The sequence below is a fragment of the Zosterops lateralis genome (assembly GCF_965231275.1).
Source record: "Zosterops lateralis genome assembly, chromosome: 1".
NCBI classification, from domain to species: Eukaryota; Metazoa; Chordata; class Aves; order Passeriformes; family Zosteropidae; genus Zosterops; species Zosterops lateralis.
Genome location: NC_139762.1, coordinates 10,847,041 through 10,873,796, shown reverse-complemented (window position 1 = coordinate 10,873,796; position 26,756 = coordinate 10,847,041). Strand labels below are relative to the sequence as shown.

Here is a 26,756-nt window from a genome sequence, read left to right as displayed (position 1 = left end):
TATGTAATTTCTATCATGTAAGGATGTAATTTGTATTTTGATATGTTATGGTCTTTATGTAGACATGAGAAAGCTTTACCAAGCATTAATGTTTAAGAGGCCCAGAGGCAGAAATCTCTTCACATTCAGGTTGTACAGAAACACAACTTTATGTTTGCCAAAGAATTGCTGTGATTCTTTCAGAGTGAAATAAGGAGAAACAGCAGTGCAATTTATAGGAATGCATTTTTGCTATTTTTTAAAAACATATGTACATCTAGAGTACTTTCAGTAATGAACAGCCATCATATTTTTGAGTATAATAACAGTAAATTTGATTCTGTCATTTTTATGATAAAATACATTGTTTCAGTTGAAATATTGTACTGAAAGTCTTTCAAATATATACAAGTTATATACAAATTACATTACAAAATTTTTAATTGAAGAAAAAAATAAACTACATGTTTTGCTATAAACTGTACAACCCTGTTTCTAAAAAGACTGCAATAAAATAGAATACAGTTTGTCAGATTCCTCAGGCTGAGGTAATGCCCACTTCTTCTTTACATACTGAATGTCTATCTGTCCAGATTCCTTGGCCAGCACGATGCCTAACAATCCATTTGCTTTTTCTGGCTCTCCCAACAGAGTCATAGTTACAACCCTGAAATCAAAAGAACAGGGGAGTGTTTTTTCATTGAGGCAAAATAAATAGAAATTGTTGCTTTCAAACATGTTTGTATGAGGTTACTTACAGTCAACTCAATTATTCTTCTTTTCTGCCCAAGTCCCAGCATGTTCTTTAGCTTTTCACCAGTTGCAACCATTTAATGTAAATCTAACATGCAATTCTCCCCCCCAAGCATTTCACCATCAATTTCTAATCATGGTCATAAATTATTTCAAGCTTGTAAAAATGAACAATTTTTGATGGCATTTTCCAGTAAAATGTAACAAATTTAAAAATGGTAATATTTTCTCCAAAAACTACAAGTGTGTTGTGACAGTTTACAAGGATAAAAGGAAAACTTTTAGTTAGAGGGATATTCAGCAAGGCTAACTTCAGCCTAGGGAAGACAGTCAAAATTTACATCATTTTATTTTGTTTCCACACCTTCAGTAGTTCCCCAAACAGTTAGAAAAGCAAATTCTAATGACCATTTGAAGTCAAGCAAAAAAACCCCATGCAACAATATTAATGTTTTGCTAAAAAGAGAGCACTTACTTCTCTGATGGGATATTCTGCTTTGCCACAGGCAGCAAATCATTCTCCAGAAGATCCCAAATGTAAACATTGGACGATGCGTCCAGGGCGAAGAACACAGCGGGTCTGGTCAAAGCCCACTGCAGGGCAATAATTGGCTGCCCCTTTGTGCTGTCATTCCACTGCATGAGGGGATACTCTGATGTCATCTGGTGTAATCTAATACTTCCATCTGAACAGCCAACCTACACACAGATGAAAAGAAAATATCTTCTGGAACAAAACAAACTAAGCAAGATATTAAAAAGTGGTGTTTATAGGTGGTACATAGCTCACTGGTGGACTTGGCAGTGATAGGTTAAGAGCTGGACTTGATGATCTTGGGGTCTTTTCCAACCTAAATGATCCCATTCATAGATATGATTCCCTTTCTATGGATTTCCTATCCATAGAAATCATATTCTATGATTTTTTTTTGTTACCCTTTGTGGCAGATTTGAATTACTGAGGTAAATCAACTATCACATCTAGTTAAATACATCAAATTGGGAATACTCCCTCAGCGAGTAATTAAAAAATGAAACTTCTATTAAAATGTTTTCATACCAAAAATAGTGGCTTTCCAAAAGGGAAGAAATCAATTGCAGTGATGCTTATTGATCTCAGTCTGCTCTCCTGGGGCCTGAATAGCTTTGGAACAACTTTTAAATCATGTCTTGTACCATGGCCTACCAGACCCTACGAACAATACAAACAAAATTAATTCAACAGAACAAAATAAAAGTTGCATTATTGGTATTACAGGAAAAAGTTAAATAATTCATGAGCTGATACTTTAAAAGTTCCTTATTAATAGCATTAATACCTAACAAATTTTAATAATATAGGCTCAAATTATAAATTTTATATACAGTCTATTGGTAAAATTCCAACTAAATGAGACACTTTCCAAACCAAAAAACTAACAATGAGATGTACTCACAATGTTTGTTCCAACAATGAAGTGATTGGGATTAGAAGACAAAAATTTAATATTCAGTGTCTGTGGCATTCTCTGGCTAATGTCCTTTGGGAAAAGGCTGAGGAAAATGGCAAAGGCAAAAGATGACATTAACATAGGAAATTGCCTTCTAAAAAGCTGCGCAAGTACATACAGAAACTCTTGATTTAAAATGTCTATGACTAGATCTAGGAAGAAATGTGTATTAAAAAAACCCTGCAAACAGAAAATAATGCTAAATATATCTTATGTAACAGCAAATTAGTAAAGTAGAAGAAACATTAGGTTTGTGAAATAACATATGTAAAATTGAAATGCCCCGGTTTTCTTACCAGTTATTCAATTCCATTGTGGAGCTATGTACTAACTTCACTTTCCCTCCAGGAACTAAACCTAAAATTATAAAAATTTATTATTTGAACTGATTTAAGCACTTTGCATTAAAAAGAAAGTGCAATCAATAAATTAAATCATAAGTAAAAGGATACTTCATAATTAGTTTACTGCAGATACAGCCTTTGACATGCAACAATCTTACATAATTTAGAACTATTTGCTTCAGAATTCAACTCTGAAGAGTTACAATCTTTGACAGAAATAGAAACATAGTTACACATTTGTTTTCCAGCACTGTAACACTCAATTCTAGAAATGGTTGAAATGCACATTTTATGTTATTTTATATTATATTATAATTCTATAATAATAATTATTATTATTTTATATTATGTTATATTTTAAAACATTTTATTTATGTTACTTTGATCTTTGACAATGAATTATAGCGATGAGACAGTGCAATAATGCATCTATAAAGTTGGTGTATGTTAATTGTTAGCAGAGAACAGCATAAATAATTCAAATCCTTCCAAGACAAGAATTTTTTGAAGAGGGAAAAAGTTTTACTGCTGGTTGCAGTAAAAATGTGTCAGCACATGACCACAACTTTAAAATGTACCTCTTCACAGACATAATACCCAGCTTTAGCAGCTTAATATAGCCTGACATTGCACATGAGCTTACACAAACTGATCAAAAATTCTAGTTTGCTGGCATTACTTCATTGTTTATTTATGTATTTCAAATGTAAAAGGATTTTAGTCACAGTCTTTTCCAGTTAGGTAAGCATGTAAGTGTAAATTTGTTTAAAGAACAATGTAATTTTCTCCATTTACATGACTCAAAAAGGGCTGAATGGACTTGCTTCTTCAGTGCTTTCACAGAAATTTTTCTCATGCTGAATTAAGTGTCTTATCTAAAAAAGAGCTTTCAGGACAATTCCCAAAATGGAGACACAGGCAACAACAAAAGCACTATAACAAGTTTGGTTAAAACTAAAGTACAAAGAGAAGGACCAAAGACACAGAATTGCACATTCTTTGGGGGAAAAAAAAAAAAGCTGCTGACAACACAGAAAATTACTCTGACTTAAAAATGTGGCTGTCTAGTGGCAATTACCAATACAAATTTAGCAGATGAGATTTAGATAGCAGAGAAAATGATTCTCATACCTAACCAACAACCCCAAACATCAGCTATGAACTATTCAGAATGAATCTTTTCCTCGGTAATTTTACCTTCTTCTAAACTACTTCCTGGCATCACTGACTCTTCCTCTCTCTTTTAACTTCATAGTCTCAAAACTGGAGCATTTTATTCTACCTCTAACATACAGTACTCACCTAAGTCAGTTTGTGAACCAGCAAGATCCACTTTTTGCAATTCAACAACTACCTGAAAAGTCAATATTTAACATTAATAAACAATCAACATTTACCAGATTTAAAAGTTTTTAACATGTTGTAATAGTAATAACTCTGAAGGACTGTTTGGAGAGGCAGGTCTAACATTACAATGATTACAGGTAGATTCTCTACTCCCTGTCAATGTCTGCAGTTCTAAAAATAGCTTCACATGCCTGCTGGATATTCCCTGATGGAAAGCAGAATATGGAAAGCTACATTCTACACTTAATTGCTAGTTGGCATCTTGTTGATTTGGTCAGTCACAAAAAAACCCACCCTGAACAAGGAATTGTAACACATTTCCTGTGCTTCCTATACATGAATAAAATGCACTATACATTAAATAAAAAGGGTAGATCATTTGGCCTGAATCTGTTGCTACTAAAGTTACTAAAATGACTAAAGTTAAAGCTTTAAGGAACTTAATTACTGACATAGAGGTGAAATACTTTTATCCCTTATTATTCACAGGTTCAGCAGCTGGGCCAAAGCTGCATCTGGTAAAAAACACTGAAAATATGTGATAGGAGAGTTGTCTGGACAGTAATTAAGAGCAGCAGACCTGGTGCTTTCCCAATCATCATATTTTAGGCAAGGAAATCTTGTCCTCTGATTTCCACTTTTATATCTCTTTAACATTTGTTTTATATAAATTATTATTAGTAAATATAATAATAATAATAATAATAATAATAATAATAATAATAATAATAATAATTTCTCCCCTATATTCAGTATCATCTCTGACACCACCATGATTTTTAAAATAAAGTAGGTGGGTGAAAGATGACTGAATTGATTAATCGACTACTGGAAATATGTGAACATATTTTTATGAAGTAAAACAACTGATTGCCTTTTTTCATTAATTCATGTACCTGTTAATACTTCTGCCTAAAGATAACATTAGGGAGTCAGATTAAAACTTCTAAGGAGAATTCCAACAGATTGATTAGTGTTGCTGTACTTTTTCAGGAAGGCAATTCTCATGACAAATTCTGAATTTGAAGTATTTTATTCCACATTATACTCTCTCTTTTCATACATACTCACCCACATATTGAGGATTCCATTTTCATCCAGTGAAGCTATCTGAAATGGAGGGCCTGACATTTCTATGGAAGGAATGACAACAATTTGTATTCACACATTGACCTTCCTCCTGAACAACAGCAAAGGATTTGAAACATTTCCTACATTAATACATCCTCTCAAACTTCAACAATCTTCTCAGCTGCATAAAAAGGGAAAGCGCCCTATTTCTACCAAAGGGAAAAAAGGGCATGAAACTTTCTTTACTGACAGGGCGGTCAAATATTGGAGTAGGCTTCCTAGAGAGGTGGTCAATGCCTCAGGCCTTTCAGTGCTGAGGAAGCACTTGCACAATGCCCTGAACAAATTTTAACTTGGTCAGTCCCAAACTGATCAGGTAGTTGGACTGGATGATCCTTGTAGGTCCCTTTCAACTCCGAGAGTCTGGTCTATATCTTTGCCTATTCCAGTATGTGCAGCTTGTCCTACCAGAAAGGCAGATGATCTCAGTCTGCATCTTTTTTAAAAATTCTGGATTCTGCATGGACTTTGGAAGGGAACATAAAGTGAAACAGATGGAATCTTGTAAAACCTGCAATACACAGCACATTTCTTCAAACCACTGTGGATTTCAAAGTACAAATCTGCAATGGAAGTGATAATATCTTCCCTAGCGCACTGTCTGAGAATTTGAGGATTGAAGAAAAGTTTCTTTGCAAAGGTTGGTCATAAAAAGAACAGGCAAAAGGCACAGGAAAAAACACTGATTACAGGACACATTTTAAATGCTTTCAGATAAAAACAAGTTGCTCCACTGACTCATGGATTTTTTTTGGACATTACAGAAGCACTAAGACTCTTCCAAAGGCAGTTTTTGCTTTATCATGGAAGTATGGTCTAGAAAACAGACATTATAAGAAGCACACAACCACATCTGATGTGAAGCTGCACTGAGTGAACATTAGATAAAAATGAGAGCAGAAAACAAACATGAATGTTGCATGCAATTGATACTACAAACAACTAAAGAGGCAGGCTATGATTATAAACTGAATTTTGGCTAGAATATATGTTTCACTAGATACTTAAAGATAAGACTCAGATGTATTGATGCTTAGAAGAGCAGTTTACATACCCTCCTGATAAGAGAGGCTTGAGAGCCCATAACTGTGGTCACTGTTGAGAAAGGTTGAGACAGGTTCCACTGCCAGTATAGGAGAGGTGTGGTTTACTGAGTTCAGAATGCCATCTGTAAATAAGGATCATGAAAGTTAAACACAGTATTTTCCACAAAAAGCAACAATAAAATCTTAATCACTTTTCAGCTGGGAGAATGATGATTACAAAGAAAGAATGGCAAATAATGAACTTGCACAAGTCTCAAATACAATACTGCAAACTGTTTGCTAAATTAACAAAATATAACTAGATAAATCAATGTTTCAATATTTCTATTTGCTTCTCATTTTCCAAATGACTGATCCCCATTTATGCCACTGTACCAGACATTTCATTAAAATCTGCCATTTCAGGGTTGGCATGGAAAGAATTATTTTAAGCTCCATAAACAACAGAAATAAATCACTGTTTACTATAAAAGAAGACAAAATTGAAGAAAAATACTCTTAGGAAAAAGTATCCTGAAAAATCCTGAAGCAAAGTATTCACCACAAGGAAATACATATTCACCCCTTAAAAACATTTTAAGGCAAATGTGTGTGTTTAATTTCAATGCGTGTTCTTTGTCAGATACTCACAATTTCTGGACTTGCCCTGTGCAATGAACTTTATCTCATTTAAGACTGAAGGCATTAAAGCTTCCTAAGTAACCAGCATTAGTAACTACATGAAACTGTACACATCCATTTGACTACCAGTGTGCAACAGAAAACCAAGAATCTCTGACTGCCTAAAAAAATTAAAAGTCTATCTACAACCAAACTACTGTTTACTTCTACATGGCTGGTGTAATTAGACACACTTGTGAAGAAAAGAGGATTTTGTGAATGTGTGTAATGCAGTGTTTTAGAAAAACAATAACACCACAGCCAAAGTTAAATCAGAAAATCACAGCATGGTTTGGACTGGAAGGGATATTAAAAATCATCTTGTTCCAATCTCCAGCCATAGGCAGGGACACCTTCTGCTGGACCAGAGCCCCATCCAGTCTGGCCTAGAACACTTCCAGGGATGGAGCATCTACAACTTCTGTAGGCAACCTGGGCCAGTGCTCACCACTCCCACAGGAAAAAAATGTGTTCCTAATAACTAACCTAAACCTACACTCCCAATAAAATTATTTACAAAACTATTGCTGTATGTTATTCTTCATTCTAGGATATCTCACATGAACATTACAGAAACATCAAGACAATTTCACTGTGCACAAAGTAACTGACCAGGATGAACAGATGCTCACCTGTGGAAAATGTGGGAACTCTAAATGTCCACTCAGTTTCAGTGATCATCATACAAGGGTGCATTCTTGAGTCTTCTCGAAGATCCCACACCAACAATGAACCATCTACTGTTCCAGCAAAAACTAATGTTGCTTTACTGGGACTAAAGCAGCAACATATCACCTGTAAAACAGTAAAAATATGCAGGGTTGATATTATGATAAAGATCAATGGTTTGATGAACCTGAAGTAGACTTGTGAGCATGGAAACCCAGCAAATACAGATTACATGTGTTTATGGCAGAAGGGAAATCTATTTTAAAAGGGAAGTAGGATACAAGACCTTCAATAGGCCTTCCCTTTTCAAAACAATCTGTGTGAAATCTGCATCTACTGCCACAAAGCTGAAAGAGGCAACTCAACTGTATGGGAATGATGAGTAGAGAGAAGTCCTAACAACATCTGAACCAGATGTTTTACTTCCATTCACTCTTCAACCATGAAATAGAGTCAAAATTAAACAATCAAAACAACCAACAAAACACCTTGTCCATCACTTCAAACTGGTCCTGGAGCACAGAATAGAACGAGAATCATCTTTGTTCACTAGGCTTAAATATATTTCTCAGAAGACAGAAGATAGCATATTTTGCAGCAAGGCAACAAAAGACCCCAAGTGAAAATAAAATCTTTATTTAAAGTCTTGTAATTGATGGAAAAATATACAGTGTTATTAAAACATACCTCTGAATCACATATCAAAACTTTCTGAGGACTGGAGGGCTGCCAGATGTTCCAAACACATATAAGGCTCTTTCTGCTTAGCAAACCAACACCTGCCTTTTCAGGTAATCCATGAACAGAAAGTAATGTCTGCCTCTGAACTTGAGAGACATATAAACAGGGTATTTTTCGGCCTAAACCATTAAAAAAAAAAAGCCAAGAAAGAAAAGCAATAAATGAAAAAGCAAATTCACTGCAGATGAAAAAGCATATTCAGCTGCTATAGCAACAAACAAACTAAGATGCAATTATGAAGAATATTTCTATTAGCACTGTGTTGCTTTGGAAGCTATACAATAAAAAAGGAGGGACCAGAGAAGGAATTCAACATACTAGAAGTAGAAAGCAAGAAAGAAGAGAGTCAGGAAATTAATAGAATAATTATTCTGGGTATAAGCAAGCCAATCTGATCTGATGTCAGTATATATACTGAAAATAGTAAACTGAGTCTCAAACAGGAAACAGCACAGGCCAGGGTTTTTTTGCTTCATCTCATGTGTTCATGCCAAATGATGTAGGGTTCTGTGTCATAACAGGCCTTCCTAACATAATTATAGATGCTCTATTTTTCACTTATCATCTGAACAGCTACTGTTTATATGGAGAAGATATAATTGCTTTTCAAATATATCAGGCTACAGTATCCCTGTTGAATAACCTACCTTTATTTGTTGAAACTTTGGCCCTACTGCCAGCATAAAGAGTCCAAACAAAATTACACCCCTTGGGATGGGCCTTCAACAACAGGGACAAGAAATTACACACATCATGTTAATTGCTGGCTTTATTTCTGGTAGGAATAGATAGAATGTATTTCTTGTAAGATGCTCTGATGTTCCTAATGTGAAACCAATCTGTACGAAAGTTCCAGCAAGATCAGTGCAATTAAAAGGAAAATGGGGCTTACATCATCTGTATATCCTGATATGTGCTGTTTGCACAGAAATGACAAAGAACATAGCATTTTGCATAAGAAAGAAGAGATCACTCAGTACACTAAAAGGTTTAGAATAAAGTTCCCTTACCATGGAGGAATGGCTGGTTAGCATTTAACTGGAAACAGCTATCACTAATAGACAGACTGGTTTGTCGAGATCTTAGTTTCCTGGGTTGTGTTGCAACTTGATCTTCCTCTAGCAAAACAGCAATCACCTTTCAAACATAATTACATTTATAGAAATAAAAGGGTCATCTTATCTTCCAACTTTGCTATTTGTAGCTTTCTAAAGTTATGTGGATTAATTTCATAAAACTTTATCAACTGTCTAGTAATTTTGTAACTTTGCAAATACAGCTTTAGAGACACAAAAGTTGCACAGCTCTAATTCCATTCCTTTGCAGAGAGATTATTCTCTTTGATAACAAGTATTATTTAAGTAATTTATTTAAATTAGTCAGAACAAGAACTGTACATGAACTATCTCACTGTATACATATGCACACAGCTCATAAGGGGTACTAAGGATATAAGTGTACCTGGCAAGCAGACCGGAGAAAATTCGCTAATCTTTGTGAATCAATTTTAGGTGTTGCAGATCCACTCACTGATGCATCCTGGCTATTTATGGGACCTATGAAAAACAGAAAAACAAAAACCAAACTTTAGGCTTCAAAAAGGAATCAGTTAAGAAAAGGACAATTTAGTTTTTAAGCAAGAGAGTGGCAGGAATCAACTTATCTTCAGCAGAAACAACAGTGTTGAAGAACAAGATCTGTTGGGAGATTCATTTTTGCTGCCAACAGAAACATCAAGCCAGAAGGAAAAACTATCTCTGCCACTTATTTTTCATACCTTCCACATGAGAATTAAGAGTGCCTATGTCAGCTTGCTATCAATGCAGCCTGCCACTCTATAGATTCCCACAAGCAATGGATACCAAAGAAAAAGTTTACATGACATGAACTTATCCATGAGTGAATAAGATTAAACTCTTCTTCACCTCCAGATACAAGAGCACTTTCTCCTGGATGCTGTGTCCATTTCTCCACCGTCTCAACTTCCTCAGTCTGAATGTCTCTATCAAGATTGTCCTCATTACACTGAACATAAGCCTAAAGTAGAAAGATAAAATTATCAATATATGGGGTGACACAGCAAAGAACAACAGCACGTAACTAAATAGAACTTAGTAATATTAAAACTGAAATTTAAAGCTCAGCCAGCCTCTGCTGTTTGTGAATTCAGACCTGAGCATACTGACACACTGTCACTATTTAATGCATTCACATTTTATCACATTTCACACCAGAGAGCTAAATAAATAATATTGCAAAAATACAGAATGTCTTCCATGATGTGTAAACACCAAATGCAGCATATTTGGGGACACTGAGCCACAAATAGGCAAAAATCTCTTTAGAAAATGGGGAAGGAAAATGAGAGAGTCCTCTTCTAATACAGAAAAGAAATTGCCTGTCTGGCCAAAAGTTTTGAGATCATTGCTTTATAGTAATTGAGGGTTAGAGCTGAATATGATTAATTTATTCCTTTATGTCCTGGTAGCTTTAGCAACTTCTTTTTAAAGAAAAATACTTTTCCAGAAGGAAAATCAGCTCTTCGAGGATTTAAATACTACTATGTATTTGTTACGCACCTGTTTAGTGTTCATTTTACCAAAATTCCTGATATACATGTCGTACTCATTGACAGGGGGCAAATCCAGTAATGAAAAACTAACTGAGAAATCCAGGTCAATCAGCGGGAGAAGTTGTGAGCTCCGTTTTCTTCATGATGAATTACAAGAGAGAAACAAAAATGGTTAAGACCAAATATTTGGTGTTCCTAAAAGAAGAAAACCTGATTTTGTATCTAACAATCCTTGAATATTGGAATTGAAATTGTACTGAAATTAATTAGCAGATAGAAATGTATCAATAGAAATACACAGACTATTGTTAAGAGTTTTCATTTAATGTTACATTGAGATAATGATCGTATTTGAAAATGCAATCCTAATTGCAAATGATTTATTACTAAAGCCAAACTACCAAAAGCTCAGCAAATCCTCTTGCCTAAGTATTCCAAAGCTACTCTGTGAGGTAACAGATGAATGTCCCTTTCTTCTATAGCTCAGACAGTGGTTAATTCTCCTAAACTCATTTTATTAACTCACATCACTCATATGTGTACATGTTTTATATACAGACCTTCTGTGATGTCCTAGCTTTGTTACACATATGCAGGACAGGACTGACAGGACTGACAGTCACAATTCACACAACTATCAAATCTGCTTTAATGCCATAAACCTGTTAAGATTTTTCGTTTTAAGATTGAACTGCTTGAATTACACAAAGATGTCTGCTTATAAGTCAATTCCAATTGTTATATTGTTATATTCCAATTGTTATTGTTATATTCCAATTGTTAAATGTTGACAACTAGACAATTTTTTCAGTCTCCCTTTCTCTCTCTTGCACTTGCAGCTTTTTTTAATGTACTTAAAAGTGATACAAAAATACAAACCAGATACAATTATGCATCTATAGCAATTCCATATCTAAACACTCTTGCAGATGCATATTCTAGCTACAGCTTCTTGCTGAGCCAAGATGGTATTTTAAAAAGGAAAAGACTAGAGCAACAAGAGCTAGAATTTCATCAGTATTTTAAAATTAATTTTTCTTCATGCATAAGGACAATTTTCACATTTCCTTTTTGCTACTTGATGACATCTATTGTATATTCTTACCCACATTTTACTTTAACTTGTGCTTCCTAATCTCTTCACAAACATGGGACATAGTTTGCTGAGATCTAACTCAGACATGAAAGTCACTAGTTACAAATCTTAATGATACATGCAGACAAATCCTTAGAATAAACTAGTAAGTATTTAAAATTTACAACTCCCAAGTGCCACAATTTATTTATGGGATACTTTCAGTCTATTTACTGGTAGTAATGTATTATCACAGCATTAAATTCCACAACCCCTTCCTCTTCCCATGAAAACGCTCATTATCTTCACAGGCTGTGTATGCTGTTAGCATGCACACAGAGTTATAAACATAGTCATAATCAGTCATGGAACGTAATCAGCAGAGGCTGACAAACATTCCAGAAAGCAATTCTCCAGAGATGCCTTTGTGAGTTTCCTAATCTGTCTCTGCAGTCTAGAGAGGAAGCCTAGACAATGAACTTGCATGAAATTTTAGGCAATGTGAATTAAATAACTTAGACAATAAAATTTCCCTTATGTGAAAATTAGCCACTGATGAGCAGCCATGAAACAGTGGAACCTGGTACTAACAATAACATTTAATAATCTTGCTTTATGCATCCAAACATTGTAACTGGAAATTGGAGATATATACAGTGCTTAAGAAAAATGTGGAGGTCCTGGCAAGTTCCACAGAAAGCAGTCATCAATTTGTACCTTTAAAATACAGAGATGTCTTAGCCATCGCAACTCTAGATGAATTTTAGATCAGTAATAACATGTTTTTACAGCAATCAATGTTATCCTTGAAAGGGAATGTGCAATTTTGGCAACCACATGCCCCATATATTCTTGATTATTTCCAGAATTTACAGCTCTGCAGAGACCTGAGTAGCTAAAAGGCTTGCTCTTTAGTACTTTAAGTCAATATCTAATTAAGTGACTGAAGCATTACACAAAGAAATTACAATCCTGGCAACAGGTTCTGTAATAAAATAATGCACATAAACTGATATATAGATATATTGCTCTTTTAAAATGGCATGTAGCAATACTGTAAATTATATATACTTAATAACTAATTACTAGTTAATAAAATATTTGATTCCATAAGCCTCAAGTTTATAAAGTTCATATATTTCAAATATAATGAAAAAAACTGCATCTCACACAGTGAGCTGCCATTTTGGGTGGATAATTTAAAATACACTTACTTCTGCTTATTGGCCATACTTCGACTGCTTTGTCTTTGGTTTGCCATTTGGAAATCCATGAATATTCCACAAAAAGAGCTTCTGACAGAAGAATCTTGCCTTTCTGTGATATTGTAAAACACAGTGTTACAGTTCACACTTAAAAGTGCATGAAAATGTTAAGCAGTAAGTCTAAAAAGTAGCAGATATGTTACAATACAGCTACCAAAAGTTCCTGGTTCACATGTTACACAAAGTGCTCTATCACCATTTTCAGTACAATGAGTTTGACATCAGTAATGGGCCAGCACGTGGCCCTTACAACAGTTCTTTATCAATCAATTCAAAATGACTGACCATTGTAATTCTTACTTTAGAAGACTGATGCAGGGAGTGTCTCTTTCTATCTCTTGCTATCAGCAGGTGCCTTGTTCCTCTAGGTACAGTAGAACACTCTGTGATCAATTCTAAAAATTGCATTAAAGTCACACAGACTTCACTACATGCACACTACACCTCTGAGTAAGAACTCAGGTAGAGGAGAACCTCATCAACACAGGCTTAAGTAATGTCCTTAGATGAATAAGGAAAACATCGAAAACTGTTCCTTGAAAAGCCACAGTTAACAGACCAACTACAACAACTGATGTCATGTCTATCTTACTCCCTTTCCTGGCTAGGTTGTAGCTAACTGACCCTAAGGTTCAACTTCCAGTCATGACTAATGGTGCTTCACTTCCTTTTTAGGCAATACTTGTACAATGCTTTTAAACTTACAGAAATAATTGCCAGACTGATCAACCACCATTTTAAGCAAATGAAATCAAAAGTTCATCAAAAAAAGAGTGTGTTGTGTAATTAGGAATAAACCACCAAGTGCTACAATTCTGAAATTTAAAAATCTTTATCTAGTCTGTATTGCTCATTAAAATAATAATTGAAAAATAATAATTGAATAAGTCTTCTGCAAGAAGAATTTCACATTACAATATGCTGATTCTGGCTGGAATGACCATTAACTGAAAATCTATTCACAGAAACAGAGACTCTTCTAGGCTGGAAAAGACCTTGAAGAGATACTGTAAAGACTTTCAGAAACTCCATGCTATTCTTCCATTACTACTAACTTTGAACCAGACTAAAAAGCTTAATATTCTTTTGCACAATGATTCTATGTGGTTGTTCACTTCAGTGCAGACTGCAAAGGAGAACCACAACTGTACTTAAATAAGCAGCTCTGGCACTCACAGGTGTCAAATCAACTGAATGCCAGGCATTTCAGAAAGAGCTTGCATTTCAAAGTGATAAAGTGCTACATATTTGAGTATTGATATTTTTCTTGCCTTCCCTGCAAAACAGTTGCTTCAACTTTGCTTAAAAGAAAAAGGTGAATTTAATGCCAGCGGAAGCCCCAGACTGTTCCAGCACTCCTCAAGTTTTCAAAATCCAGACTCTCATATGTTCCTCTTACCCAAAATAAGACATATTAAATGTCAGTCTGTACTTTTTATATTTCAAAATTTAAATGATTAGTAATGTCTATGAATCATTTAGTAATGTGGACCTTACAGTGCTTACCACAAATCTTACATGATTCATGCAGAGGACCAGATTTTGGTCTTTAGGCAGACTTTTAGAAAAAGTGGCCAGCTGACTTGTAAGTTGTATGTGTTACTCATACATTTAATAAAAAAGGCTGCTATCTAGTCACATACCCATGACTGGTTCCTTTTTTTCATTTTCCAGTTTCTTTGGCAATGGAGTAAAAAGTCTATCATTTTCTGCAGTAATTGCTCTTTGAATTTCTTCAATTTCTGATGTTCTGGAAAATGGAACCTCTCTTAGATTTTCTTCTGCATCTCCTACTTCACCACTTTTGTCTTCATCATCTTCAAAATCATCTTCATAATCCTTTGAAAGTAATAAAACTTCCAGTACTGGATAAACACAAACTATAGATGCATTTTTCACTATCTTTTACAGAAATTATAAAATGGTGTCAAAATAAAAACCTCATACAGATGGCTATAAATTCTCTGATTGAAAGGCAATCTAAAATAATTGATGGAAAGAAAATGGCATCTCTTGATTGTGCAGTAATTTTAATCAAGAGAAGATAATCTCAGTGTTGTTCTACGGTGCCCAAAATAGTCTTTTTATTTCATATTTTAAAGCAGATACTATTTGTTTAGGTGAATTATTTGTTCTTTAAAGAAATAAAATAATGGTGTTCAGTGACATAAATGCTTCAGGGATGTATGAAGTTGTTTATTTGACAGGTTCAATTCAAAGTGTCCTTTAATGGCAGGCTCACATTTACTAAACTGCCACACTCCTTGTCTATGCCTAAGGGTCACCCTTTAATAAATTCCCTTGACTAAGACAATTCATGTCATGCTAAAATAATCACCAAACACATATGATACGAACGCGTCCTAAATGTGCTTTTTTCTCTTCACTGAATGGTGAAAGGCTACTGCAGTGACCAGCTCAGCAGTGGAAATCATCATTCCTGACATGAGTGGAGATGAATTCTTCTCTCACTGAACAAAGATGATTCTAGTTCAGCTCACAATGAAAGCACATCCCACACACTCTTGTAACTTAAGAATTTTAAAGTAGACAAAAGAGAGCTAAAAATAGGGAATTTAATTAAACAAATTAGTAAAGTGTGTCAATACCTCTTTCCTATGATTTTTTTTTCAATGATAAACAAACAGGCTTTTTTTAATTTTTTACCTGAAATTATTAGCTCTGAGTCTTTAAACAATTCAGCACTCTTCACAGAAAGTCATTTAAATAATTGAAATCCACAAAGGCAGAGAAAACATTTTGTGAACACTTCAATTAAAAAAACTAAAGTTGGTTCCCAACCTCTGATGAAAACTAACTATATATATAGCAAAGAGTTTCTACATAACATTTTAATTACTCACTATCTACTGTTAGCCAAATTAAGGTCACTGTCACCAAAAATCATGTAACATCCTGTTTATTTCTGTGAACAAAGTTATTCTCTATTTTGATATTGAAGAATTACTTCAGACAGACAGCCATATACTTTTACTTACTTCAAAGTCATCTTCATAATTTGATGAAAAATCCTCAAGTCCTGTGTCTGGATTAGAAATGTGTGCATCTTTCATTTCCTAAATGAGAAAAATAAATGAAACCATTAAATAATCTTACAAAAAAAATCCCACTTATCTGCCAAATCTTAGCATACAAGAGACTAATAGTTGCTATTCTTAGATATTCTTAGATATTTCTACATTTTCAAGCAAACATATAGTATATCGTTTGTACAGATAAATAAAATTATATTATCAAGTGATAATTACTGAATTAAAGTAATAGTACAGGAAGAAAAACAGAACTCAACAGAAGACCAACTGTTTTTCTACCAGTATTTTTACTGGAAAACCATAAAAACTGCTGCATTGCCTACAACGTCATTGATGGTGCTAACAACAAAATAAGAGTGCCCTGCCCTTTTGAGGACTAGACAAAATAATCCCTACACCTAAGTTATACTGGGGGACACAATCTGTTAATAAAATAGTGCAAATGTTGAAACCAGGAAAGCATGGATATAACAAGAGAATAAAGTAATTTATATACTTTAATAATTTTGCTAACATTGAATCGTCTACTTTTATTTCCACGGAATAAGATTTATGGTATCTCTGCAATAACTTCAAATACATTTCCTTTCTCTAGATTATTAACTTGATTAAAATAATCCCATTTATTTATGGTAACTTTCCTGGTTTCAACATTTGCAGTGTTTTATTAACAGACTGAAACCTCCAGTATAACTAAGGTTGTGAGAAATTTCTCTAATTTCTTCTGCCTGCAAGGTTGCAGGTACTCAGCAGTAACTAATTCATATAATTTTAAAAAGAATCCTTACTCCATTTAGTCAGAAACCTTTAGCAACACACTCAACAAAGGTAAGTTTTTATTAGCTCTAAGGCTACTCTGTAGTTTTTATTACCTATGATCATCTCAGAAAATGTCTACAGAGCTGTCATCTTTATTAATAACACAGATGCATCTGGTACACATACTGTTTTACACACTAAAAACTTCCAATTGTCAATAGTTGTCTGGGTTCCTACTTTAAAGAATTTATAGAGAAAATCTATATATTGTCAAGATAAAGCAGGATTAGGAAATTATGCTGGAATACCTGGAAGGCTGTGGCATTTGGAGCAACAAATGCACAAAAAAAAATCAACAGCATAGAATGCAAACCTCTAGAATTTAAGTCTCCCTGTTGAGTCAGGTCTTAAGTAGGAATTTCGCCCTCCTGGATTGCCTCTTATTGCCAGTGAAGACAGAGAAGATAATGGAAAAAGAGACCAAATATAAGAGGACTGAACTGCCTATTTCTCTCCACAAACTACAAATGAAATTGAGGTCCTCACCACAGAAATTCACACTTAAAGATAAGCTGAATCAATCAGTTGAAAATATCACAAAACTTTAAAAAAATTTTATGGTAGAGCTAGGCTGTATCTACACAGACTGTTCCAAATGAACCCAAGTCTATACAGCTTCAGACTTGATGAAAATCTGGTTCTGTCTGCACATTTAAAAATATTAAAACAATTAATTTCAAAATAATTTCAAAAGTGATTTCCTCTTCCTTAGTTTTACCTCTTGTCTTGTGTCCATGTCCTCTTTTTCAATGAGTTTTCCTTTATCTTTTACAGTCCTATTCAAAAAGAGAACAACAATTTTATTGGTTGACTCACAAGAAAGCAATTCTGTTTCAGTTTTATTTTCTGAAGATTTTGTTTGTTTTATTAGAAAAAGGGCTTTTTCCCTGAAAAGGAAAAAACTGTTGGAAATTTCCTGAAATATTTCTACGAGTATTTTTATAATCTCTATATACAAAAGGAAAATGAAACAACCAAGTGATTAACCAGCAAAGAACCCAGAAACAGTGTCCAAATTCAACAATTATAATTGCATCAAAAGGCAATAAAAAGCAGTGAAGAAAAGAATTCATACCCCACACATTTATTACTTGTATCGATATCTGCAGCAAACTAGAGATCAAGATCAGGTTGGTGCAATATACTCAAAAGCTGTATATCAAAGACTGATTTCAAACCTGCTTTATTCATTCAGGGGTCTTATTTATGAGGACAATACAATCAGGGTCAGACAACAGGAGCAAATCAACAACAAGCTTTGCCCCTCAACAATCTATTTGATTATTTTATAAGCAGAGAGTAAGTACAGAGTATTTGACTTCAAGAAAAGAATATTTTTACTCCTTATGTGAGTATTTGTATATACTGCTGTTGAGGTTGACAAACAGGAAAAGGCAACAATAAAATTAAAATTTGGCTGGATCCTGTTATAAAAAACTGGAGTGATTCAACATCACAGTGCTTGAAGCTGAACCACAGTTTCATGACATCTCATTAAACCACACTGCCTTCCCTGCCATTCAGGAATGGCTTAACTCTTCTTTCCCAGCTATGCACAAACAATGACTCAGCCACAACACCACCAGCAACAGCTTCAAAACACTGTCTGAATATTCAGCACTGCTGACACAGCTGAGTGCTGCTGCCAGGTACACATCACATGTGTATTCTGAAATATTTCAACAGGAATACACTTCCACAAATTCACTTCAGCCAAAGTGGTCTGTCCATACTTAACACGAGTAATACTCAGCCAACACTGGTAGTGACTTTACTGCCAGTGTCCTCAGAAGCAAACAACCCAGACTTGCACTGAGCCAGGAAGCTAAAACTAGGGTTTAAGAGTGAGAATTGCAACCAACAGTGCACCCAGAGAATTAGACTTCAGAAAGCTGTGTAAGAATTTTGCGAGGCTCAAGAATTAAAGAATTCAGAATACTAGAATATACAGGAAACATCTCGAAGATTTATATTTGCTAGTAATAAAACTTAGAAATATAATCCTGAAATTCAACTGATCCTACTGAGGGTATCTGGAACTTTTCCTTTCATATTTGACTGCAAACTTGCTATATATATAAATGTAGTGTTTCAGATGCCATCTAGGATAGGAACTGAGTATTGATACTCAAATTAAACTAAACAACATAATAGAGTCCTATGTTGTTGATTATGAACCTTACATGTGTCCACATCACTACACAGTGAATTTCCAGGTGGTAAAATACAGCATTTCTGTCTCCAAAACTAAGTGCCCAGATTAATATATACATAGTTTTACAAGGATTGAAAAATATCTCTTGCTACTCTGCTGAAGAAAAATAATAAAAGGAATACAAATATATACATTTTAATCTGAATCATCTTAGAGGCAACATAGAGATTTTTTTTGTAATTACTGTACTATTGGGCCTATGGAAAAAAATTATATTATCCCCAGATATATGAGATTAAGAATTTATGCTTATTGGTTTGGTGGTGACTGAATCTCACTAGACAGCATCCAGTATATAATTATTTTAAATCTCTGAATTTACCTTACATGCTGATGGCTCATTTCTTCTTGTACCCTCTCCTCCTTTTTGTATTCACTGTTCTGTAAAAGAATCACAATATTCATGAGTCAGAAATGCTGGGAGGGAATATATATGAATATATGAACCTGTATTAGTAGCACTCTCATCAAACAGTAAAAAAGGTTGCTAATGAATTGCTTCAATTACAGCCTATTTTTTATTTCAGTCTTTGTTTGTAAGATGCTCTGAAAAGCTGGCAGGGGCTAAGGGCTCACCTTGGAAGGCTGTGGCCAGCCTGTTCCAAAAAATTAGATTTTAACAGTATGTAATACGATTCACACCAACTGGATGGAAGGACAGAGAACAGTCTCAGGCACTTTTAATCCCCAGTAGAGGGACTTGAATCCTAAATTCTGTATTATGAAGGTTTGCCTAAATTTGAAAATGTATTAAATAGGTTGTTTAAGGTAAAGGTCTTTGTCTCTACCAAAAAAACAGAAAACAAAATATAACTCTGGAACAGAAGCATCAGTGTTTTCATCTCTAACAGATACCCAAGTAAATTTCCTAGGAATTTCCAAAATTTCCAAACATTGAGCAAGCCCCTGATAGACTTTTGTTGTCTGCTGCTGTCAGTCAGTTACAGGAATCACTCATGGAGGGCCCCTACACTGAAAATTACTCATATTGTCTCTAGAAAATGTACTTCTGAACTTTTATTTAAGAAGCTTGTACATCTTTAGGCAGCAGAAGAAACTTAGACCAACTCAACTGTTGAATGTCTTGTAAAATTTATTTGATTTTAAGAGTTACAAATTACTAGAGATTCCTTCTCTCAGTTTCGTTGAATAAATACTTATAAAAATCAGTAAAAAAAAAGACAAATTATTGACTAAGTCTCAAGGATATAAGATCATGCTCCATATTAGAAACATAAAAGATAGTCTGTGGTTTCAGAAACAGACGCAAATCCTACAAATATAAAGGGTCAATATTCACATGCCTGTGCTCCCTTCACAGACAACATAAAAGTAGCTTCTATTAAAATCATACTTTTTGCTATAAAGGCAGCCAAAAACTTTAATGGACCTCAAGCCTTATGAAATCTCCACTTCAAACTGTTTGCAATAATTTCAAAAGTCATAGCAAAAAAGAATTTTATGATGAAGTTTCTAACATATAGGCAATTCTTTTGTTTAAATTTTATGGAAGGAAGCAATTCTGAATTAGCATACTGAAATTCAGATGTAGTGTTTTTATCTACCACTTTAGCCCCAAATTTCAGAAAATGTTGACTCAAAATCCTAGCATTTTTATAATTTCCCTATTGAAAATATGCTAACAATTAAAGTAAGTGATAAGGTAATGTTTTAACAAAACTTACCCTTAGATCATCTTTCTTTCTTTCATTTTCTCTGCTTTTTACTCTCTCGTTAGCTTCTGCTACTGACCCTTCTCTGTCTCCATGGGAAGATTTTTCATTAGATCTCTTTGATTTATGTTTTTCTTTCTCTTCCTTTCCATAATGTTTATGACTTTTCTCTTTAGAAAGCCTATCTTTTTCTGTCCCAACAGAGTGTTCTTTTTTTTCTCTGTGTTTTCTTTCTCTCTCTTTATCCAACTCTTGATGTTTCTCTAACTTGTGTGCATGTTCATCGTCTTCAACTTTGTAGGCTGAAACTTTCTCAATTTTCTTTCTTGAATCATTATCCTGCAAAGAGGAAAATAATATTAAATGGTTAAAAAGTTCTCCAAGACTGTTCTATCTTCACAAATCTATCCATATTTGACCATTAAAATCATTGAATTGTAAATACTTAATCTTTCTGTCACATGGATCTTCCAGCCATTTTTTTTTATTTCCTGTGATAACAAGTTTCAACTTATTGACTGTATCAGAGATTCTGGTATTTCTTCTAGGACACTTCACACTTTGCTACAGAAAATTCTTTGAATTATATGTTCTTCAAACAAAAAAAATAATTATTGTCTACTAGGTAGTCTAAAATAGGACGTACACTCATCAATTACCCTTGTAATAAAGGCATAAATAGAAGATGAAAATTTTTGATGTAGTTGTACAAAAATGAAGCATTGTTTGGTATGAAAATTTTATTTTATGTTTACTTAAAAAAAAGAACAAAATATGTCCTTAAAATCGGGTAGCTGAGATATATTTTGTGGTTTGTACACTTGTCATTACTTTACTATCTATGCATCTCTTGGATTTCTTGGGAGTTACAGTCTGATCCAGTTTCTTCATTATTCTACAATTTTATTTTATTCTGTTATGGAAACACTTCACTAACTTCTTTTACCTTCTGTGCTTTATGTCTTCTTTCTCGCTCTTCAGTTCTTGTTTTCTCTTCCTCTAGAAAACAGATGTATAAATTAGGGAATAGATTTTTAAAAATTCAAACTCTGTACATAATTAACTCTAGCATGTAGAAAATAGCATTTTAGCAATGTGTTTTCTCTAATATAAGAGCTTTCTATAAAGGAATTCTGTTGAAATTCCCTCTCCAAAGCCAGTTACCTCTTCTTCTCTCCTAATGAATCCCTCCAGTGTTGTGTAATGGAAAGAGTAATGACACATGCTACTGATTTCAGCAATCACCCTTCAAGTGAATGGATCACTCAGCAGAGTGTCAAGGCACTGACCAACAAAACAGTGACACCCATCTCCTCTTCAGAGGAAGGGAAACAAGCATCAATTTTTTTAAAAGCATCAGAATAAAACTAGGTTACCAAAACATTCCATAAAATACACATGCCAGTAGGTACTCACACCTGCCTGTTTTATCCTCTCTGCACAGATAGGGTATGGTTTCAGTATTCCTAAATATCAAATAATTCCAATTACAACAGCAACCCAAAGTTACTTACCCAAACGATGCCTAATTTCTCTTCTTCTGTGATGTTCTTTATCTTTTCCTTCAAATGCTTTCAGGTAGTTTTGTGGATCTATTTGCTTTATCTCATGTGTCTTGTGCTTTTTGTCTCGTTCTCTATCAGTCTCCCTGTCTTTGTGTTTTAGTACAACGTGTCTCTCCTCCTCTTGAACCTTAACTTTGTGCCTCTCTCGGTCTTCTCTCTGGTGTTCTTTTTCCCTTTCTCTCCTTTTATCCCTGTCCCTTTCACTGGATTTAAACCTCTCTCTCTCTCTTGTTCTCTCCTTGCTCTTCTCTCTGTCTCTGCGCTCGTGTCTGTTAGGGTCTGTGTCATGAACAGTCCTTTCCCTCCGCAGTTTCTTTTCTCTGTGTTTTTGGTCTTCACTTTGACTATCTGGTAGTAATGCCTGAAATAAAATAAAAGATCTATCATTATAATTCAGCAATCTATTTTGATTAGAGTATATTCATGTGGAAAAAAAAAAGCTGGATTACTAAATGTGTATTTAATTACCCAAACCATATTAAAATGCTGATATAGTTCTAGGCTTACTTTGTAAATGCTAACATTATGTCTGTGCTTATTGAAAAAAAATGAATAAATGCAATAATAATAACACATATTGGAAAACAGCTTTTAAAAAATACAACACAAACCTAATATGAATATCAGTGATGTAACTGACTGCAGCCTGAATGCCTATTTGATCAGGGGATAATGTAATTAACCAGTTTAAAAACACAGGATAAACATGATAGATCATGATAACAAATACACTAGATAATATACATTTTAGGAAAGTGAATAATATTTATAAAGCAGAGCTGTCACTTGGATTTGAGTGACCAGCAAATCAGTCCCAATGACTCCTGTGTGATTACTGTAACAGTGCATTTTTTTTTCCATTTACCTAATTTAGAAATTTGTACTCTTATATGACTGATGTAACTAGAAAGAGCCAAGTGGGGCCTCTGGGTAACCCTGGGCTGGAGAGATTCCAAAACAGTCAGTGGTAACAAGGAACTCAGCAGCAACACATGAAAGCCCTGTATCATTTATATTCAATGATGCAGACTGAAAGTGTCTGAGGCACCAGGAAGTGTTAAAGAGTTACTGCAGATCCCACAAGGGAGAGCAGAACAAAGAGTCAACTCTTTATGTTTAGACCACCAATAAATTCTAGTGCTGTAAGGCAGCTTAACATCAAGACTAGCAGAAATAAAATAAATCAACCTTTAGATGTTTCCTAAGTTCTTCTGCTTTCCAAGTATCTTCTTTGGTTCTTTTCTAAAAGAGAAAATGCAGAAAAGATTGAGTAACCAATTTGCAGAGAGAAGTAAATCATTTAACAATCATATTTCTAAGGAAAGGATCAAGGTACACATGGCAAATATCACTGAAAGGATCATGCAAACAGTAATTTGATTTACCTCTAACATCTATTTACAGTAAATCTCAACTGACTGGACCTGGAAGAACCCTGAAGCTCAGACTACATGTGTAAGTTGACTGCACATGAAATATTTGTATGCAGCACTGAAGGTAAAAAGCAAAAAGATAATGAAACTATCAAAGTACACAATTGTTTCACTACAGTGCTCCCTAGTAAAATAGGTTATATTTCTTCTATCTGCATTTGCAGAGCTCCTGCTCTTGGCTGCTTGACTGCCATTAAAAAGACTAAATAAAAAAATCAGATTGTTTGACATCCCTAAGGGAAAGGCAGAATTTTAATCTATTGAATATTTTAACCTGTTCATTGTGGGATGATGAACATATCCAAAGTGACATGATCAGGCTATCCTTATTCTCACATTTAGACTTGGCAAAAGCTACTGAAGATTAACAAAATAATCACTGACAAATATTGTAATGATGAGCTGCACTGGTGGAAGAAAATTAACACACAGTGCCCATTTCCTTTTTGTTAATTCATTATATGGAGACAGTATTTTAACAGTATATATTTTTTAAATTATTCTACGTGAAAAAAATCTTGTCTTTTCAAACTTGGATTTTATAGAAGATTGCAGTGGAAAACTGGTAAACTTCTAAAGTCAAGAAGTCCCAAAACGGCAGTATTTGGAACAAACAGAAAGTGCTCTTTCAGTTTTATTTTCTTCTAATACTTAAAAAAGGCTAAAAACCAAAGAATGTAGGAAGTCAGATGAGAAATAAAAACAAAGGTGATAATTTTCTTAAGTCAAGCTTTAACAAAGCCTAAGAAACTCAACAAAACTTGTGTGAATGTAACCTGGAAGGAAGGATATGCATGGGAAGAGAGCAGAATGCTGTATTATAGTCTCAAAGAGTAACCTATTTAAAATCACATTTTGGTTTTAGACAATATTTAGGTATGTATCAGCAAAGAAAGAAAGAAAGAAGGCTAATGACATTAATAGCATAAAATCAGCATAACCAACAGACAACATCAGGTAAGGCAGCTTCAGATTTATTTCAAAGCTGAAGCAAAAAGCACACAGCAAACATTCACACCTGGTTTTCTGATTCTCCCAATAATATGGATCTGTCAGTTTTCTGGGGTCTGCAGTTTTCACCTCCCCATCACAACCAGAAATTGTTGCTTTTGTGTCTGATGATTTTCCCCTTAAATCTCTGCTTTTGTAGTAGTATAATAAACAGAGAAAAGGAGATATTTTATAAAGCGTTGAGACCTCTGTCCCTCTGTAAGTAAACGTCCAGACAACGTTTCATACAAACTTTCAAAGGATTTATTGAACTCACCTATCTGCTAATTTAGAAGTACTTATATACTCATTTAAATCCAGATTAGGATTAGTTACTTAAATGACACTGGAGTTTATCTTAACTCATCCACCTGAGAGCATTCAGTTCACATGAAATGCCACAGATTTACTGAACTCATACAGTGCTATGAATGTTTTCACCAGTTAAGAATCTGTCCTTTAATCTAAAGAAAAATAAGACATTGGAAAAATAAACTTTGTTGCTTTAGATAAACTTTGAAAGAGATTAACAGAGGTTTCTTCACTCACAATTAGAAAGAGGTTTTCAGAACATACTGTTTTTAACTAATTTAAGAACTCAGTTAAATGTGATTCTAAAGAACAAGAAACAGAAGAACAGAAAGACAAAATTCTATCTTAAATTTTTAAGCCGGAGAAAAGTAATTTATATTTTGCATGTAAAAGTTTATCTTTGTTATTTCCAATCTGAGTTGCCAATTCGACAGCCCTCAAATAGGCAAGAGCAGTGACAGAAGCAGCAAATGGAGGCTCCTCACTCACTGTGGCTCTTTCTGCCTCTGGCTCTTTGGCACTCTCACAGCGACACACCTGAAATATTTTACATCAAAGCTTAACTTTTCCATCACAACTCGCTACCTCACCGCTTTGGCACTTCCACCTTTCCAAGCGAAGATGTCACACAGTGACTGATGTCAGCATGCGCATGTGGGGCTTTATTTTCTTTATTCCGGAGCTTTACAAACGTTCAATAATTTAACACCTTAATGCAAAAGTTACGTGCGTTCCCGAAGAACTAAAGCCCGGCAATTAGCAGTTACAGGAGCATCAATTATTAAACACGCTTTTATCCAGGACATGAAACAAGCGGTATTCCCGTAACCACCTATCCCGCTCTGCAGGAGGATGCGCTTGGTACAGCCTCACCCCTCTGCCACAGGGATAACGGGGGATTCACTGCCGTGCCGACAACACGAGGCGACCCCACCGGCCCCAGCAGAGCCGCGGGGGTTCTCGGGGGCAGCAGAGGAGCCTCCGGCGCTGCGCCCCCGCCCCTGCCCCGCTGTCCCGGCCGCTGCCCCTCACCTTGTCCCCCTCCATGGGCCCGGAGGCCGCGTCCGCCGCGGGCCGGGGCCGGGACCGGGCGCTGCGTGCGGGCCCGCCCCGGCAACCAGGCCCGGCAGCCGCTCGCCGAGCGATGGATGGGCCGGCGCCGCCTGGGAGGGCAGCACGGCCGGGAGGGGTTTTCCCAAGGGATCCGTGTGGGCGAGGACAGGGAGTGCAGCAGGGAGAGCGCTGCCAGCGGGTCACGGAGGTGATCCTGCTCCTCTCGGCAGCCCAGCTGAGGGATATCTGTGGTCTGTGTGCAGTTCTGGGCTCCTCAGAGCTCCTGGAGCACCCATGGTCCGGCGGACGGCCGTGAAGGAGATGAAGGAGCAGCTCTCCTTTGAGAAAAGACTGAGGGAGCTGGCTCTGTTCGGCCTCAAGAAGAGACAAGTGACAGGGGACCTCGTTAATGTGTATAGTGACCTATGGGAGGGTGCCAAGAGCACGGACCAGGCTCTGCCTGGTGATGCTCAGCAATAGGACAAGAGGCAATGGGCAGAGAATGATGCACAGAAATTTCCACAGGAACATAAGGAAGAAGTTCTTTACTGTGCAGGTCACCATGCACTGG

The 26,756-nt window shown here is 35.3% G+C and overlaps 1 protein-coding gene across 1 annotated transcript; it reads right to left on the bottom strand.

The window, feature by feature from the left end:
• Positions 1-206: 206 nt before the first annotated feature.
• Positions 207-26,253, bottom strand: DYNC2I1 (dynein 2 intermediate chain 1). Its single transcript, XM_083869962.1, has 24 exons — positions 26,165-26,253; positions 23,586-23,639; positions 22,347-22,758; positions 21,779-21,831; positions 20,845-21,171; positions 19,482-19,540; positions 17,663-17,720; positions 16,072-16,149; positions 14,716-14,911; positions 13,022-13,124; positions 10,740-10,869; positions 10,086-10,197; positions 9,622-9,716; positions 9,171-9,297; positions 8,107-8,279; positions 7,383-7,545; positions 6,099-6,212; positions 4,985-5,046; positions 3,869-3,920; positions 2,519-2,579; positions 2,169-2,265; positions 1,793-1,924; positions 1,208-1,431; positions 207-646 (listed from the first exon to the last, which is right to left on the bottom strand). The coding sequence occupies exons 1-24, from the start codon at positions 26,177-26,179 to the stop codon at positions 475-477; spliced, it is 3,069 nt and encodes a 1,022-aa protein (XP_083726088.1). The 5' UTR covers positions 26,180-26,253; the 3' UTR covers positions 207-474.
• Positions 26,254-26,756: the final 503 nt, after the last annotated feature.